The following is a 19955-nucleotide window of genomic DNA, read 5'->3' on the forward strand; positions in this document are numbered from 1 at the left end:
ACCCGTTTATTAAACGGGTTAACTGTGTCATGTCGGGTTACCCGTTTAATAAATGGGTCGGGTTCGTGCTTATCACAGCCGACTCATTTAATAAACGGGTCGAGTTCGTTTTGAGATATGCTGACCCGCCAACCCCACCCGATTGCCACCCTACACATAGAGGCTGAGCTAGGAGGAAGGTAGGCACGTGCCCACCCTGACCCACTGAAATCCCCAAAGGTTATGGGCCCACCCTGACGAAACTGGGTTCAGGTCAGGGTGGTCAGTGATGCCCGACGACTGGCCCCGACTCGAGTCCATGCTGTCTTTCATAATCCTCCTTTCTCTCTCTCTAACGAAATCCTTAGTCCTCTCTCTCTCAAGCCCTCCGCCCTCCCCGGCTCCCCGCGAGCCCACTGTGGCGGTGGCCCCCTCTCCACCGCTCCGCCCTGCCCGCGCGACCCCACAGCCAGGCGCCGTTCGTCCGCTACTTCGGTGGGACTGATCTGGAGCTGTGTCGATCCGGAGGTAAAATTAGCGGTTTTTATTTCTTAAGTTCGTGGTTTCGGCAGGTCTTGATGGGTTCTCAATGGCTGCATTGGGGCGAGGTTGAGTTTTCTGGCGATTTGGAGGAGATCCGGATGAGATATGTGTGGTCAATGGGGGAGAGATCGTCTCTTGGATTTGTAAATGAGGAACTAGGATCTGGTGTCACCTGCATTGTCGATTGTGTTAGATTTTGGAATTTTGTTGGATTGTAGCGTTTCTCTGTTCCCTCTTGCTTGTTGTTGCGAGAGGTTCGGTCTTTCAACAAGGAAAGTAAGCGAACTTCATCTAGTTTGATAGGATTATATGTTCTGTTCTTCTATTGCTTGTAAGGTCTCTGTGTTTCAGAAGTGAAATGTGTGATAACTGAGTGTCAACATTCAGTGACTGCCTTAAATTTAGGGTTTCTTCTCTGGAAATTGTTAGCTTGTGGAATGTGAAAGTGTTCATGTTTGGAAGGTTCTGATTTTGCCATTATTTCATTTTAAATCCTTTGGCTGAAACGATTTCGGTTTTCCGCTTTGTTTTTATTGCGGAATTTATGACATTGATGCGGAAATAGCGACTTTGTTACTTTTTCACTATTCGTCAATGACTCTTTATTTTTATTGCCGAATTTTTTGACTTGTTGACGCGGAAATGGTGATTTTTGTTACTTCACTATTCATCAATGGCTTTCATTCTTAGTTGCGTAGGTGTTTTCTTGTGATTATGGTCTTGTAATGGGTTATCTTTTCTAAAATTTTCTCCCTTGTGGATGAGCTGGGTTTTACTTTTGTGCTATCATTTGGATAATCTATGTAGAATTTCTTTATGTTTCTGTTGCTTGTCATGTGGGTTTTTCATTTTTTGCATCATTTCATCGTTTGATCAGATAGAGTTTGATCCTGAGACAATGGGCGGAATTCTCTTAGTTCCAAAGATTACACTCTGTGAAATGAAGCTTAAACAACAGGATAGATTATCGAGTGTCACTGAGAGGCATTGCATCTTGAAGGAGAAAAAGTTTCAAGTTTGAACCAACTGTTACTTGTGCTTCATAATGGTTGCTAGCCTTTATATTGTACGTTGATTAACTCTGGTGAACTAAGTCATCCGGACTCGGCTAAAAGGTCGATGCACCCGGGTCGATACGCCCCGACACGGGTGCGGCTTTGTGTTAAAATGTAAAATTGTAAATATATATATATATATAAATAAAATATTTTTTTCTTTTCCTTTTTTTGTAATTTTATGTTTTTCTTTTAGTCGTCTAGTTCAGTTTGAACTAGACTGACTTTGCTAGTCAAGTCTCAGTCCAGACTTGACTAGCAATAGACGGCTCTATTTAGAGCCGTTGGACTGTGTCCAATGACTCTATTGAGTCCCCTCTCCCTGCAGTGTATATATAAGGGTGCAGCCCCTCTTGTAATGTATTCCCAAATGCTTCTTAAGCATTTAAGTGTTTTCATATCAATAAAGATTATTTTATTTCCTATTATACCCTTTGTAAGGGTTATGATTTAGTGTCTTTCTAGACACTTTCTTTGTGAATCTAAGTTCGTGATTCGAAGATCCTCATTTCATGTCACTTTGGACATGGGGCAGACACGGTCAACTAAGTGTTGGACTCGGTCAACGCACTGGGGCCGAGTCCGTCCACATTTTGGACTCGGTCAACTTTGACCGAGTCTATTTTTGTCCATTTATTAAAATTAATTTGGACTCGGACCCGACCCGGATCCAAGACGGCATCACACTCACAAGCTTCTTTATGTGTTATATTTTGGTAAGTTTGTGTTGTTACTTCAATAGAATTACTTTTTTATTTTTGCTTTAAAATTTACAATCTTGTTATATATATATATAGCCGTGTCCAAATTTTTTGAAATTGCTCCGCACCCGTACCCGTACCCGCACCCATGTGACATAGCTGGTGAATGCTGCTGCTGAATCCAGCCATTAAATGTTCCCATTCTTATTCTGATATTTTTGCACTTGCTAGCATAGTTTATTGTCATAGAAATTATTTTTATTTTTACTGTGTATTTGTGCTCACCCTAGCGTAAAAGCAAAAAGTGTGCTTTAAGATTAATGAAACAAGATTCACTTAAGGCGAAGATAAGAATTCAATCATCCTTGCCTAAAGGCATACAGTGAGAAAGACTTGTCAAACCTTTTTACTGTAAATTTAGCTTTTCAACATTTTGCCCGCATCCCTTTGAGTATTTTTTGTTGCCTTTCTATATCTCATCATTTTACTTTTATAAAGAAGGCAAGCTATTGTTTCACTATCTTAGGTCGGGACCTAATTAGGAACTTGTTTCTCTTTTCAGGTGAACTTTCTGATTATATTGGGAAGAAGTATACCATTCTTTTCTTCTATCCACTGGATTTTACGTTTGTTTGTCCCACAGGTGAGTTGACTTGTGATGCCTTTAGCATCACTTCTTTGTTTGGTAAATATTACATAAGAGTGTGCATAATCATACTGAACCCTTGTGCTTTCCATTTGCAGAGATTACTGCCTTCAGTACTCTGAATTTGAGCAGTTAAACACAGAAATACTGGGTGTTCATTTGACAGTGTGGTAAGTTCCTAAACTTTCTGCTTTCATGCATGTCTGAACCTTGATGTTGGTGGCCTGGACTGAAATTGTCTTTGTGATTGTCAAACAGCTGTGAATTTGGGCAAATTTTGACTAAATGAAAGTGTTGTTCTCTTTCTACCCTTGTCGTGCTGGTATTGGGCAAACAGCAGTTGATTTTATGACTAAACTGTGCAAATGATTGAATTTTTCCCCTTTCACGAATTTTATTGCTGGATTTAATGTTGTCATTCACTTGGTATGCTTCATGAAGGTGTCAACTGCACGGGTGTTTTTTTACCTTTGGCATTGAATGGTTAAAGAAAATTCGGCTCAGAAAAAAAAACAAAAAGAAATGGAAAAAGAAAGACCTTCCATGATTCCATCTCCAAAGATTCAAGTTGATGCTTATGTTCATTCTTAATGATGTACCTTCATTACAATCATGAGCTTCATGAAATAAGCTGCCTCTGAAGGACAAGTGTTTCCTTCATTTTCATCATACTGAAATGTTCTCTTCTTTTTTTTTCCTCCCAGAAAGTTTTTTTTTGTATGGTGGTTGGGGGTGGGTGGGGAGTAGGGTTTCTCATGCACCAGGGCCTAGTCCATGTAGCTAAGTCTTATTGGTATGAAATTTAATATTTGAGAAAATTTAGGCACTCAAGTTGTTGGCACATTGAAAGTGTATATAAAATCCCACAGGGGCTCTGCACTTGCTAGTATAGTTTATTGTCATAGAAATTATATTTATTTTTACTGCATATTTGTGCTCACCCTAGCTTAAATTCTTGGTTCCGCCCCTGTACACACACACACAATGCTGCATGAACGGGTGTATTTGTTGCTGGTGGTTTCCTCTCTTATTTGTGATGTTCTCCCATATCTTGATTGCAGAAGCCAAGAGGAAGTTACTTGAACTAGGTGCAAACTGTGAAATAATATAAAGAAGTGCTGGTGGTTATTAAAGAAGAATTTGATTGAATGTTTTCTGTTTCATACCTACATATTGCAGAAAAATATCATGAATAGAGAGAAAGTGATTATTCAATAATAGTAAGTGGACATGGTAATTCGATTGAAGAAATTTCGAGACTTACAGAAGTAGAATGAATATTGTTGAGATGAGGGAATATTTTCTGTATTAATATTAGAAAGTCAGTGGATGAGATGCTATGGAATGCAGAATGGAATATAACAGGGCTACAAGCCTACAAGGCTGGTGGGTCATGAGAACTGATTCCGAAAAAATAATTTTCTTGTTATAGTTCGTGTATACAAAGAGTAAATGCATAATGGAACACAAGAGCTAAGGACATAGATAGAAAGCCATGTTATTTATATGCTTATCAAATCTTTGGAAAGCATTTGCAACGTAAAATTGCATCGAGCAAAGATTCATCAGGAGCAGGAGAAGGGGCAATGGAAAGCTAATTGTGGAAGAGAAGTAAAGCCATGTGATAGGAATTAAGTCTTGCCTACTTGGTTCTTCCTTTTGAATGTATTGAGAACGTTTATAGTAGATGTCTCTTTAGTGCAATGAATCATTGAAGGAATGACATCTTCTGTTTTGTTTGCTAGAACTTCCTTCGTGATGACAGATTATGGGGAATGAAGTGCATATCTTAATCTCATTTGTGGCTCACAGTCTATGTAACACAGACTCTTCTAACAGGACACCACAGCCGCGGCACTTGGACACGGCTTCCTTTGTGTCAGGTGAAGTCAACCACACTGAGGTCCATTTCTGTCCAAAAGTAGATTCAGTCAACCCTAACCAAGTCCAGTTTTATCTATATTATATATATAAATACATAAATGCACACACATACATACACACACACACACACACACACACATATATTTATATATATCTGCACCTCCACATCAGTGTGTTGTTATTTTTTATTGATGAGGAATAGCAATTGTAGATTATTAATTTGATTTATTGCATGATGAATTGATGATATGATAATTGTTTTTATTTCATTAGTATTAACTTAAACCTGTTAAAAATTATATATATATACCCTCTCCGTACCCCCACACCCAAGTTTGTAAAGTGCCGCATCGCCGCATCCGCACTCGTATCCGCACCCGCATCCACACCCACACCTATGTGACATAGCTCACAGTGGATTTCTCTTGCCAAATTTTTACCAGAACTGAAGCCGGGATGTATGGTCTAATGGAATAGCATTCAATTTATTAACATGATATAGAACACTACTGCATCAATCCATTAATCAACGATTTGGTTTACAGATTCTGGAAATAGCAGTGGAAATTTAAACACTTCTGATGTCTTCAGTTGCACAGAAGTTCAGATATTCATAAAGCTCATATACAATTAAAGATTTTTGTTTGCATTGGAAGAATGTAGGTTAATAAGCAGTTCACAATGTCCATTCTGAGAGATCTTCAATGGGTTTGTAATCACCTTTATGCTTTTGGGATTTGGTGGTGCTGTCTGATGGAATTGCTACCAATCCACGATCCGTCCAAAATTATGCGTGATGTGGGGAAGCTTCTAGAATCATAATGATTTCCTTTCCATCTTCTCAAATTTTTTCTCTCTAAAGTGCATATGGTTAAGCCTATTCCTACATCCTCGATAGCAATACCTAATTTTCCCCATTCGGCTGGGGCAACCATGAAACAAGTTCCTTTTTCTTGTCTCAAATTGATTGCAAAGTTGAAATATGGAAAACAAACCTTGTGACACCAGACCTTTCCTGAAAATGTCTAAAATAAATTGCTTACTATAAATAAACTTCACAATCATATTAGCATCAGTCACAGTGCTAGAAACATGGGAGCAGTTTATCAACCTTCAAGCATCAAATCAATCCCATGTGCAATAGGAGGGGTTTTGAAATTATTAGGAAATTTGTATCCAAGAATACACTGTGCTTTTCTGTAATATTTTGAGGATCAATTGCTTCTATGTTCAGGAGCTAGAAAATCAACAATTAAATTTGCATCCACGATTTTACTCATTGCAGCATTTGATGTCAAAATTGTACCTTTTAGACAACTCACTAGTAGGTTTATGTATGACCTGTTTCTAGTGGTATCTTTTCAAATTTCCAACATAATGGTGCTCCCAGTAGTAGACCTGAAGATTTCACGTCTTCTACATGTTTTAAAATTTGTTGTTTTCCTCCTTTATTATGCTTTCTCTGCAAGCTCTAATTGTTCACAACATGAGTGTAACAAATGAAACTACCATTCTATCAATGTGTCCTTTTTCTTGTTTTTTATATACTCCAAGTAATGTTTGTCGAATGCACCCACATGAAGAGAAGGAGAAAGAAAAAAAGAAGGAAGCTTATGTATGCAGTACTATTCCTTTCTACCCATAAAAATGTGAATTTAATCTTCTAAACTTGCCTCCCAAGCTCATGACAAGCCACAGTTGCTGCATCTTTTACGAATGTTGGAACATTGTTTCATTGCCCTAACATCTTACAGAACAAAGTTGATTCATTGGAAAAAATCAATTGTGAGACAACACGACACTATAATCTAAACAGCTCATGTTCTACTAAGATTGGCTCTAGTTATCAGTCAAAAACGGTGGTGTCATACTTTCCATGCAAGGGGAGTGGTAAAAGCTCTTAATGCAACTCTGAAAAAAACATGAACATATGTCTCCTCTGCAAAATCTGCACAACAAACATTTGGAATCTGTATAACATATGCTCCTGCATTCAACATGTAATACGAAACATGAAAATGTCAACCTTAGGATCAAATATCCTGAGCCAGCCTTAATAAAAGAACAATGATGAGGAAAAAAGCATCTTAATCAATGCAACTCAAAAACAAGCAATTCTCGATGGATGCCACTCCCAATCTCATACTGCTAGGTAATATGGGAAAGATTTCTTGCAAAGAGGATAACAAGACAAATAAAGAAATAAACAAATGATGGAAGGACCACATAATGTGAAAGTGCCTAGAATTGCATCATCAATGGAAGTATATATGACATTTTTTCTTAAATAACAAGATATATATTTTCTATTTACTGTAGGCTGATATGGCAACCATAAGAGATTTGAAAATCAAGACAAGTACCTGCAAACGCATACTTAAGGAGCTTCACTCTTATGAGAAAGAAGTTGAGAGGGAAGCTGCAAAAACTGCTGCCATGAAGGAGAAAGGAGCTGATCCTTATGATCTCAAGCAACAGGTAATTTACAGTTCTTGCCAAGACAAGATGGCTTTGTTTTTATTTGTTGTCTTTTGGTTGTAAGTCCATGCAGTTTTAGCTAGTTATCATCTTCTCATCTTCTCTTCTGTTCTTGTATTATATTTAGCACAATTCTTTGGCATGTTGGCAGATGAAGAAAATGTCAGCTGGTATTATGCGTATATTGTAAAAAACATGGTAGCAGAACTTGGTAGTTCACCATCCAAATTGTTGATGAGCTGCAAGTGGCCATCTTCATGAATGATCATGATTTTCCATGAAAATTGTTGAATCATTTCCCTTGTAAATGGGGTCGATTTACTGTGATTTAGCATGATAAAAAGAAGCAGAATTCATATATATATATAGTAACTAGAATCTGAGAACTAGAAATATGGGCATTTCCAACACTTTTTTTTTGCAAATCTAACCATGCGGATGTGCTTGGCATGGTGAATTTGCTAGGAATCAACAATTGTATCATGTATTTTTGATGAAAAAATGTGTTTTTTGAATGCTTGAGTATTTATGAAGATTATGAGCCATTGATTTTAAAACCTTAAAAAAAACATGTTTATGCATCAAAATCGGATGGATTCAAGAGCAGTTTTTTTATAAAACCAAGCATGTAGATCACATCCGTACTATTAGATTCAAGAGAAACGAACAAAAAATCCATGAAAATAGCAGTTCACACATTAGTTCTCATATTCTAGTGATTCTAAAATAAATAAATAAATACAATATATATATATATATATATATATATATAAGAGAGAGAGAGAGAGAGAGAGAGAGAGAGAGAGAGAGAGAGAGAGAGAGAGAGAGAGAGAGAGGTTACTGCTGACAAACTGTTGTGTCACACATTGACAAATATTTGCCATTTTATAGACATTGAGAACCACCAAATTTACCATGCTGCAATGAGGATTGCACCCTTTATAGAAATATATTCATTAAATGACACAATCTATTTGACTACCTCTTTACTTAATGAAATATTTTTCTTTTCCTTGATTTTTTATATTTAGTGAGAATGCTGCTTTTCTAACTCATGCATAATTAAGACTTGGATGTTCAAGTTAAAAGTCTAAGAAATTATTTTAATTATTCACATTGTTTTGTGAAAATTTCAAAATTTGGGTTTAGGGAAAACTAAGTATGAAAAAGTGCAACTAGAGTGTTGTGCGATCGTAGAATGCCATTGCGGTTGAAGGGAAAGTTTTATAGGACGACTATTAGGCCCACTTTACTATATGGTACGGAATGTTGGGCTGCCAAAAGACATCATATTAAAAAAATGAGTGTAGCTGAGATGCGTATGCTTAGATGGATGCGTGGAAATACAATAAAAGATAAGATTCGGAACAAGGAGATATGTAAGAAGGTAGGCATTGCACCCATTGAAAATAAGATGAGAGAGAATCGTTTACTGTGGTTTGGACATATTCGGCGAAGGCCTAATGATGCTCCAGTTAGAAGGATGGAGAAATGGAAAAATATATTAGTTAACAGAGGTCGGGGTAGGCCTAGGAAGACTTGGATGAAGATGATAGGAAAGGATATGAATGCTTTGAACCTCACCGAGGACATGGCATTAGATAGAAATGATTGGAGGAGAAGGATTCATGTGGAAGACCCAGAATGATTTTCTTTTTTGGTTCATATCGCCGACCCCAATTGTTTTGGGATGAAGGCGTAGTTGTTGGAAAACTAAGTATGAAAATACATATTAATTTTGATATAAAAAGTTAAACGTGATTGAATTGATTGTTCATGATTTATCTTGATTTGCTGAAAAGTTGACCTGTTGCGATAGAACTGCGTCTATCCACTTTAGCACTATTCCTGAGGAATAAGGTTCCCGAGTAAATGTATGGTAATAATCATATTTGTTCTTCTTGTGATCATTGTTAAGGATATACCTATCTATAAACCAGTTGTGTGTCATCTCATTATCACTGCCTTTTCCTATTGACAGTTGTAACTAACTGGTTATTACTACAAAGAGTGTGATAGTAGGATATATTAATTGATCTTGGTATGCATTGCTTCTTGCCAACTTGTGAATTTTGTTCTCTTTTGCAACAAGTAATTTGTGAGAGTCCTCATTTCTATTACTCAAACAAGCATGTAATGAGCCTACTGTGGACAAGGGATTGATTAGTGCCATTTGTTAGGGGTGGGCAAGGAACTGGTCTGTCAGTGGGCTGCAGTCCAGTCAAATGAGCCTGTCTATTTGGAGGGTCCGGCAGACACTCAAAACCCCAGTCCAGTCAGGTCCATCACCCTTCTACAAAAGACAGATTTATGGGCTGGACTGGCCTGACTGGCCTGATGATTGGGTAGGGTCTAAGACTCTAAGCCTAGTCTGGGCTGTGCTGGAGTCCAAAATGTTTACTGGGTTCATTATCTTGACCCTGTTCCAACGAGGCCCAATTGCCAGCCCCTACCATTTTTCCAATATTTGGTTGCTCATACATTGTTTTCTCACCCTCTACATTATCATTGTTTGTAGAAATTTACCACATTATGGATTAAGGTCCAGAAATTTAAATCCTTGGACCTGTGGTCGCCTAAAGCGTATATTTCTGAATTAAACCATTCACAGAAATTTTCAATTCTTTCATCCCTAGAAGATTTTTCCATTCTTGAATATTTCATTTCAAATTTGACTTTATATAGCCGCACATATGCTGTTAATGTTTATAGTTATTTTTCTTTAACTTTATTTAGTACATATATTATTGTTGATTTTTGTTAAAATATAGTATGCGTATGGATCTGGATCCAGATCCATATGCACGTTAAATAGAACACGCAGAATGATGTTTCATTAATGGCAATTCTGTAATATCTCTGTAATATCGTCCCATTGTATTCTTGCTTTTATTTATAAGAATTAGGGCTTGGAGGTCGTGCGTGTTCTGCCGCCCCAGCTTTGTGCTTCTCTCTTTCTCTCTGTTTCCTGTGCAGGTGAGCCGTGAAGTAAACCTATCTCTCACTCGATTTCTTATATGGTATCAAAGCACACGGCTGTGGAACCCTACCAACGACACGTTCAACGAGATCTGAAAAGGCAACCGTGAAGACTCCATCATGTTCTTCGGCTGCATCTCTTCCTTCGGCTGCATCTCTTCCCTCTTCTTCAACATCGTATGTCAATATCTTCTTCAACATCGGCTGCATCTCTTTCTTCTTCTTCAACATCGGCATCTCTTTCTTTTTCTTCAACATCGGCTGCCATCCTTACTAGCCGTGAAGACTTCTCCTAAAGGCTTCATCTTCTTCACTGCTTAGGCAGCGTTTCTTTCTTCTTCAACATCGTCTGTCAACATCTTCAACATCATCATCTGCGCTCACCTCTTTGACTGTATCTCCTTCGATATCACTATTCTTTTGTCTACAACTGCACTTCCGGTGTTCTATTTAACGTGCGTTAATATTTTCCTAAGTATGTGCTGTGAATACTTCTTGATTCATACTATTTTGTTCGAAATATCATTGTCATAGTCTAGCATTCACCATCGTATCAGATTTTCTCGAATTTGTTTTGCTGTTTTCCATCCTTTTCAATCAGCAGTGAAATATGAGTTTTTTGTGCAATGTCTATAGGTAGACCGTAACAGATTACATTCTCGTCTTCAACAACAACAACAACAAAAAAAGGAATTCTCTTTCAAGGTATTGGTTGCACAAGTACATATTTTTATTGCAGCTCTGCTGATTGATTAAGTGACCTCAACTCAATTTGCTCTCTTCAATCCTTTTTGTTCGCATATTCATTGTTTTCATTGATATGGATGAAAGGGGTGATGCATTTACCAAATCTATTAAGAATCTGGAGTATACTGCTTGGAGAAAACGAGATCAATCTTTGGTTGCGTATATTACGTCAACACTCCAAAAAAGTGTTGGCTACTCTTTCTGATGATTACACTGCGGCAGATTTATGGAATAAGCTCTCTCAGACATACTCTCAGATATCAGAAGCCCGAGTTATGTTTTTAAAGAATGAGTTTCAAAGTTTAAAGAAAGGGTCCATGACAGTTATGGAATACATAGGCCACTTGAAGAGTATTACTGACCAATTGGCTATTAATGGAAGTGCTATTTTAGATAAAGACAAAGTACAACAACTCCTTAATGGGTTGGGCACTGATTTTGACATGTTTACCACAACTTTGACATGTCTTCCTCACTTGCCCAATTTTGACGATCTTCAAGCGAAACTTCTCCAGCATGAGATGATTATGAAACAAAGGACAGGGGGAAATGAATCAGCTCGTTCCCATTCAGTTTTGGCTATAGAGACTTCTGTAGGTTTTGGACGAGGGAATCCAGGGCATCAAGGGGGCAGAGGCCGAGACCGTTTTCGACAGAGAGGACGTGGTGTCTTACCTACACCTAATATTTTGGGTGTCTCTAATGCAGGTAATCAGAGGAGAGTGCCCACTTGTTTCTTATGTAACAAAAGAGGACATGTGAAAGCCGATTGTTGGTTTAACCTGCAGAATAGAGGAAAAATAAACAAAATTGAAAATAAAGTTTCTACTGTGGACACGAAAGCGCCATCTACAGATGTGTAACAACTTTTGTTATCAACATTGTCACAGATGACGATCAAGCAAAATGAGCAAGGCGAGTGGTACGTTGATTCTGGTGCTGCCACTCATGTCACGGGTAATGCGGGTAAGTTATCTCACTTATTGCCTTATTTTGAAAAATGTAGTATAGTTACGGGAGATGGAACTTATCACTCCATTAGTCATACTGGCAATGCACATATCCCTATGTCAAAGGACTCACTTCATTTGTCCAATGTCCTTCTTGCCCCTAATATTAAAAAGAACATTGTTTCTATAGCTAAACTTGTTGACGATATGAATTCTTTCGTCGAATTTACTCCCTCTTTTATTTATGTTAAGGATCTACGAACGAAGGCGGCGTTCACTAAGGGGGAGCGTCAAGGAAACATGTACGTCTTCAAGGAGATTCCCTCAGTGTCTTCGTCTTCAGTCCCAGTTCTCCAGTTGAAGTCGTCCAAGGATTCTTCAGTGTCTTCGCCTTCAGAGTCTTTGTTTTTCCCTTGATTGAAAGTTTTTAATTCATAATCTCATTGTAATAAGCCAGACATTTGGCACAATCACTTGGGACATTGTAGTCGGGGCTTCGTTGAAAATCTTGTATCTGATGGTCTTCTTCCAGAGTCTAGTTTATGTTCATTTTTAGAAAGTAATAAATGTTCCTCATGGGAACTCTGCAAAAGTTATGTTCTTCTGTTTTATATCATTAATAAAAGAGCTTCAAGGCCATTTGAGGTTATTTGTTCCAATGTTTGGGGACCTGCACCTATTCCTTTTTTTTTTTTGGCAGTCGTTACTATGTTATCTTTATTGATTCTTATTCCCGTTATACTTGGATATATTTCTTGAAACATAAGCATAAAGTTTTCCAAATATTTCGGAAATTCCATTCGATAGTCAAAACCAAGTTTTCCTGTGATATTGTGCATTTACAATGTGATGGTGGAGGAGAGTATTCATCGAACGAGTTTATTGTCTTTCTTCGGGATAAAGGAATAAGTCGACAGGTTTCTTGCCTTCATACCCCTCAACAAAATAGGGTTGCAGAGAGGAAACACATGCATATTGTCGAGAGTGCGATGAGTATTTTACATGATAGCAATGTGCCCGTTAGTCTCTGGATATAAGTTTTTCACACATATGTTCATGTCATAAATCGTCTTCCTATGGCACTTATGGATCAGAAATCTCCCTATCATACTTTATTTGGGCAACATCCCTCTTATGATGAGCTGCGTGTTTTTGGTTGTATATGTTATGTACATATTGATTCATCTCTGCGAAATAAGTTTCAGGATAAGGTCGCTAAGTGCAGATTTGTTGGATATGCGGATGAATACAAAGGCTATCGATGTTATGACCCTACTACAAAACGTATTAGGACCTCCAGGAATGTTGTTTTGGATGAACAAAATTTTCAGATTAATGACTCCGAAGAGTTGCCATCTCGAAAAGTAGAGGTATATGATCCATGGACGAGCGCAGATCTTTTTGCTAATACAGGAGAATCATGTCAGGCGAATTGTCCTTCCTTCGGCTTGAGTAGAGAGTTTGGATGACTTACAGATGCATGTTGAACCATCTTCAGTTGAGCCACCTCCAGTAGAACGCTTCTCTGGACAAATATACACTAGGAGGGACAAAAATACAGGGCCGAGGAATGTGGAAAGCATCGCTAATGATCTGGCTCAAATGTCGTCACACATTAGGCATCCTATTCAACGATGGGTGAGTTATGAGACATTTTCTCTTGACTTCCAGTTGTTTATGTCTCAGCTCACAAAACAGGAGGAACCCACTTGTTTTAATCAAGCCCTTCAATCCCGTCATTGGACTGAAGCTATGAATGAAGAAATGGAAGCACTTCATGAGTGTCAGACTTGGGAAATAGTACCTCGGCTGGAAGGAAAGAATGCTGTTGGCTCAAAATGGGTTTATAAAATAAAGTATAAACTCGAAGGACTTGTTGCTCTCGGGGGTTCACACAACAATATGGTGAAGATTACGATGAGACCTTTAGTCCGGTAGTCAAAATGGGTACAATTCGTGTCATCATATTCCTAGCACTCGACCGAGGATGGAGGCTTAGCCAGATGAATGTTAAAAATGCATTCTTGCATGGAACTTTAAAGGCGGAAGTATATATAGAGCAACCACCTTGATATGCTGAGAAGGATCCTACTGTCTGGGTGCGCAAACTGAGGAAATCTCTGTATGGGTTGAAACAGGCGTCTCGTTCTTATTTTGAAAGTTTCTCTATGCAAATCCAACGCTATGGTTTTAGAAGATGCTCTCTGGATCACTCGCTCTTTATTTATCAAAAGACAAACGTCGTTATACTTCTTATATATGTTGATGACATTGTGATCACTGGGAGTTCAGATAACCATGTACAAGACGTGAAACAGTTTTTAATGAAAACTTTCAAGATGAAAGATTTAGGGGAGTTGAGGTACTTCCTTGGTGTGGAAGTTGATAGACAACATGATACATTACACTCATGCAACAAAAATACACTCTTGATCTTCTGGAAAGAGCCGGGATGACGAATTGCAAACTAGTCAGCATTCCCAGTGTGTTACATCAAAGGCTGAGCTCTGAAGATGGCCATCTTTGTGTCAACCCTACAACGTATAGAAGCCTCGTGGGGATGCTGCAGTATTTGACCTTTACCAGACCTGATATAGTTTATGCTATCAATCAGGTATCCCAGTTTATGCATGCTCCAACGGAAGGCCATATGGAAGTTGTGAAACACATTCTACGCTATTTAAAAGGAACTATAAGAGACAAACTTGTTTATCGCAAGAACAATAACCTATATAAAGGGCATGAACTCATCACTTATACAAACGCAGATTGGGCAGTAGATCCGAATGAGAGACGATCTGTCTCTGGATATTGTGTATATATTGGACACAATTTAGTGTCCTGGAGTAGCATAAAACAAAAGACAGTGGCACGATCAAGTACAGAGGCTGAATACAGGTCGATGGCTGCAGGCACGACAGAACCTACATGGATTAGACATTTTTTGAGTGACCTTGGGGAGACAATTATTCGATTATTTCTTCTATGCATGGTTGCCAGTTGAGGAAGCGGGAGCGGGAGCGGGAAGCGAGGCACTTTCAAAATGTTAGGAAGCGGGGAAGCGTGGGACCACTTAGGACTGATTCGGGAAGCGTCTCGGAAGCGAGGGGGAAGCGAAAAAAATAAAATAAAAAAATACAAAAAAATAAAAAAAAAACAGGGGAAGCGAGGGGGAAGCGTGGGGGAAGCGAGGGGGAAGCGTGATGGGAAGCGCGCTTCCCATTAAAGGGAAGCGCGTCCCCCATTAAAGGGAAACGCGTCCCCCATTAAAGAGAAGCACGCTTCCCAAAAAAGGGGGACGCTTCCCCCCACGCTTCGGAAGCGCGACGTTTCACGCTTCCGAAGCGCGCTTCCCCTTTTAGCTAGGCGCTTCCGGTAACCCTGCTTCTATGTGACAATCAAAACACAATAAACATTGCGTGTAATCCTATTCAGCATAGCATAACGAAGAATATTGAGATTGATCAACATTTTATACGACAGAAAGTCGAGATGAAGGAGATAGAACTACGTCATGTTCGAACAAAAGATCAAGTGGTAGACTTGTTTACCAAGGGGTTAACATGACGTCAATTTTGGCTATTGAAGATCTAGCTGTACATGCTTCAAAACCACGTACAACTTGAGGGAGGGTGTTAAAATATAGTATGCGTATGGATTTGGATCCAGATCCATACGCACGTTAAATAGAACATGCAAAATGATGTTTCATTAATGGCAATTCTGTAATATCTCTTTAATATCATCCCATTGTATTCTTGCTTTTATTTATAAGAATTATGGCTTAGAGGTCGTGCGTGTTCTGCCGCCCCAGCTTTGTGCTTCTCTCTTTCTCTGTTTCCTGTGCAGGTGAGCCATGAAGTAAACCTATCTCTCACTCGATTTCTTATAATTTTTTCTTTTTGAATTGCAAAAAAAGTACATAAAATTGAAGCATACGTAAATGGATGCAAAGTTGCAGCTAGATTACATCAACATTGTCACCATGATCTATTCCAACAAAGAAAGATGACGACTCTTTATAGAGTTGCATTTGATAATCTGGCTTCATTCAACTGAGGTTTCACAGCTCTAGTGGGTTCTCATCACCAACTTAATTAGATTGTAAATTTCAACCATGTAATAAATAAATATCCTCAATGTACCAGAATGCATGAGAAATGCAGATTGCCCTTGATGCATAAGTTCATAGCTTCTCGGCCTCAACAACCTCAAAATCAAGATGATAGAAGAGAAATCGAGGGGGATCCCAAATGAAACTCAGATATGTGACATGGAATGTGACATCATGGAGAAGTCTGGGCATTGATATGCGGAAGCTTTGTGTAGTAAAGAAGTGTCACTGCACCATGAGGCTTAATTTTATTCAGCAAACACCTTAGCCTGGTAATTCTTGATAAATGTAGTGCACTCTAATATTATAATAATCTGGTGTATAATTTAGATGCTGTCGTCGTTTCCTTGATCATGATGAGAAATAAACGGGAAATGCTAAAGTGAACCTACACTGCATTTGACAACCGAGATATGCAGATTGTTCACATTTTCCTTGTGATATTTAAGAATAGGCAAGTGTGGTTTGGGATTTGTTACCACTCTGATACCTTCAGATTATTCATGTAAAAAGCTCACATCTTGAGTATTTTTCTGCTATAACTCTACATGGTTTCAGCAGCTTGTTTGGTCTTAATCCTCGTTGGTATTTAATAAATCTGTCGGTGTTTTTCAATAATGTTAAATCTCATTAGTTTGGTTTGAGCAGGAAAATGTGTTAGCCGAGTCAAGAATGATGATACCTGATTGTCGTAAGCGCTTGGAGGCTTCACTGGCTGATCTTCAAGGAGTACTGGTAAATTCATTTGCAACTTCATGATAGTGGAAACCTTAGCTTGGTCTTCTTTGCTCATCCTTTATGTGGTTATTTTCAGGAAGAGTTTAAAGAAGAAAACAAACAAGGGCCAGAAATTGATGAAGCTGAGAAGGTAGTTGGGGAGATCAAAACTTTGTTTGAGAGTGGAGCAGCTTAGCTATTTGATGGGCAATTCTTGGTCCAACATTTTATATTGCTGCTTATACTGGTTTTTGCAAGCATTGGATTTTGATATAAATTGCTAAATTGTGAATTGGTTTTATAGCCCACATTATCCAACATTTTCCTTTTTGGATTTTGTTGAAAGTGACTGAGGCTGTATTTGGGAGGAGGCATTTGAAAGGGGAATAGTGGAAATGATTTGAGAATAAATTAGAGAAAATGAATTGGACATCAAGATTAATTTAGGCTACTAATTCATGTTCAAAACTAAATTAGATTTTATTAGATTCAGAATCAAGGCCACTAGAATATGGGAACTGGAAATATGAGAACTAGAGTGTGAACTAGGCATTTATGTTTTTTTTTTCAAATCGGATCCTGCAGATGTGTTCAACATGGTCCATTTGCTAGGAATCGACTATTGGATCGTAATTTTTCAACAAAAACCATGATTTTTGGATGCTTGAATATTTTAAAAAAATCCTGAGCCGTCAATTTTCCAGCCTTATAAAAATTTGTTGATGTATCATAATTGGACGATTCAAGAGATGTTCCTTTTAAAATCAAGCATGTAGATTAAATCAGTACAATCAGATTTAAGGAAAAAAAACCATAAAAATCTCAGTTTACACTATTTCTCATTTTCTAATTTACCCGGAACCAAATATGGATTCATGAGTTTGATTCATGCCAACGTTACAAATCCCTTTATTGAATTTTTTCTTGGCAACACAAATATAGGGATATATTAAAAGTATTTCTTTTCAGGAAAAAATAAAGAAAATATCTATACAGATGAGATGAAGAAAAGTAAAACGCATACACCAAAAATGCAAAAATAAAAAAACGTTCATGTAGAGAGAGAGAGAGAGAGAGAGAGAGAGAGAGAGAGAGAGAGAGGTACCCTCAATTTTGATGGTTGAGCATCTTTATTCTTTTCTTTTATTGTAGTCCCCATATCGATCGGAGAGGGGAGGGGATGCTCACTCACTAACTGATGCATTATTTCTAAATTGAATAAGGACTATCATCACTTTTTCAAAATGATTAAGTCCTCTTGAGTAGATAATTTTTTTTGTGCTTTCTTTTTGCCACAAATTCAAAATTTCATCTATATTTGTGACTGATTCATACTAAACTGAAATTAAGAAAAAATCCAAGTTGTTTCACATGCAAAAAACGAATTGTATTTATTGATCTCAAGGATGGTATTATCATGTCACAATCAAACTTAGATTGAGGTATAACCGGATAGCTGGATAGTATCTTTCAAGCAAGCTAACCTTTCCAGAGTACAGTTTGGATGATAACCATTATTCTATTTTGGATAATCATTAAAAACCACCTCACTCACACGCGAGTTCATTGGTGTAAAAACTCAAGGTCTTCTTTGTCCACCATGTAGTATATTAAGCTTCAGTTTCACACGTAACCGATGTTCACAGCTCCCATAGGCACCATTATTATCAATGCTGTCATCTTACTGTTTCTTCTATCCCATTATTGTCTATACACACATGATGGGTATTGACTCAGAACTATCCAGGTTTTCCTATACATCATCTTCTTACATTTACCTAAGTTAGTGGGAGTTCATTTATTTCTACAAGTTTAGTCTCACATTTAACAGTAAGAAATTCACTTGGCTTTATATTGCCTAGCCTTGCCTTTGTGAGCAAGGCTCATTGGGGGCATATGAATTTGAACCTTGAACTTGGATTTGGATCTTAGATTTCGGTTTGGTTTTGGTTTTTGACCATTCTTTTTAGAACTTGGGATGATTTTGATCTTAAAGTCTAAGACGGATCCTTGACTAACCCATTTATGAACCTTGACCCAAACTTTTTTTTACCGTTGGAACCGTTTGAACCTTGACTAGAACCTGCCCAATGTCTTTTGCATGGGCCATTTATCGGTCAAACGGTCCTGACATGGGCTGCTCACTTGAACCAAATGAAGCGAGTTTGCAGGAGGAGGCGATGGCGTGAAGGTGGAGAGGTAGGGTGTGAGATGAGAGATCGACTAGGAGAAAACATAAGAGGGAGAGAAACTAAGAGAGACATGATAGAGTGGAAGGCTATTGCAGGGGGGTTGGACGGTGGAGATAGACTCTCTTGAAAAATCAAAAGCCTTCACCTTCCAAGAAAGGTGACCTATTCCTACCAAGAAAGGTAAGAAGACCTCTCAAAAAAGGTTTACTATTCAAATAAAAATGAATTGACAACTTCCATGAACTTAAATAGAAAAGAAAGTATAAATGAAGGACCCAAGACCGTCCCTATCTATGTGGGATTTCTTCACTTTTTTATTCCTATTTTGCCCCTCAAATGACGTCATCCCAAAAGATGACCCATATGCCCTTGGAAGGACATTTTGGATGGTCATGTGCCTAATTTACCCCTAACAACTTTTATTTCTGACCTTGAACCTCCTATGTCCAAATAACTGACATACCCCTTGACACTTGGGATAATTCTCAAAATACCCTTGCCTAGTACTAACATATAAATTATCCTCCGCCTTGTCCCCAAATCCCACATACACCCAATGGGATCACCAGATCGAAAAAATAAAAACAAAAGTATTTTGGGACGGGCTGCTATCAATCTTGCCTTCTTCAAAACAACTTTATCCTCAAGGTCGGTAATTGGGAATGTCTCCCCAATCCTCTTGGATCAAATATCAATATTGACCCTTCTGATAGTAGCAACAACTTCTTTCCGTCCAAAGTTCATCATCTTTTAAGTCGAGGTGGTAGGCAGCAACGATCTTCTTGTGTTGGCTCCATTCCTTCTTTGGATGTGTTGCCTCGAGTTTCAAGGCTCCTTCAGTCTTTTGGTACTCCTATGTTGTTGACTGATCGAGTTCCTTATAGTCTTCCTGGAGTGAAAGTAGGGGTGTTCTTAAGAACATTCTTTTTACATGTTTGGAGAGAGTTTGAACTCCTTGGATTTCCACATT

At 38.2% G+C, this 19955-nt stretch overlaps 1 protein-coding gene across 2 annotated transcripts; it reads left to right on the forward strand.

Moving 5' to 3' along the window:
• Window positions 1–332: 332 nt before the first annotated feature.
• LOC149842528 (tubulin-folding cofactor A-like) lies at window positions 333–17229 on the forward strand. 2 transcript variants are annotated; one of them, XM_090001473.1, is made up of 7 exons: window positions 349–507; window positions 2841–2921; window positions 3023–3094; window positions 4670–4807; window positions 7128–7286; window positions 16725–16811; window positions 16891–17229. In XM_090001473.1, the coding sequence occupies exons 5-7, from the start codon at window positions 7134–7136 to the stop codon at window positions 16987–16989; spliced, it is 339 nt and encodes a 112-aa protein (XP_089857599.1). In that variant the 5' UTR covers window positions 349–507; window positions 2841–2921; window positions 3023–3094; window positions 4670–4807; window positions 7128–7133; the 3' UTR covers window positions 16990–17229. The 2 variants fall into 2 exon arrangements, with proteins under 2 accessions (XP_089857598.1, XP_089857599.1); XM_090001472.1 differs by lacking the exon at window positions 4670–4807 and having other exon boundaries at window positions 333–507.
• The last annotated feature ends 2726 nt before the right edge of the window (window positions 17230–19955 follow it).

Source organism: Nuphar pumila, chromosome 3 (assembly GCF_984573655.1).
Source record: "Nuphar pumila chromosome 3, dmNupPumi1.hap1.1, whole genome shotgun sequence".
Taxonomy (NCBI): Eukaryota; Viridiplantae; Streptophyta; class Magnoliopsida; order Nymphaeales; family Nymphaeaceae; genus Nuphar; species Nuphar pumila.

Excerpts from the sequence above, each read along its gene's own strand:
- LOC149842528 (XM_090001472.1), top strand. The coding sequence starts at position 7,134 with ATGGCAACCATAAGAGATTTGAAAATCAAGACAAGTACCTGCAAACGC. Across the intron at positions 7,287-16,724 it reads CTTATGATCTCAAGCAACAG|GAAAATGTGTTAGCCGAGTC; the intron begins GTAATTTACAGT and ends TGGTTTGAGCAG. Across the intron at positions 16,812-16,890 it reads CTGATCTTCAAGGAGTACTG|GAAGAGTTTAAAGAAGAAAA; the intron begins GTAAATTCATTT and ends GGTTATTTTCAG.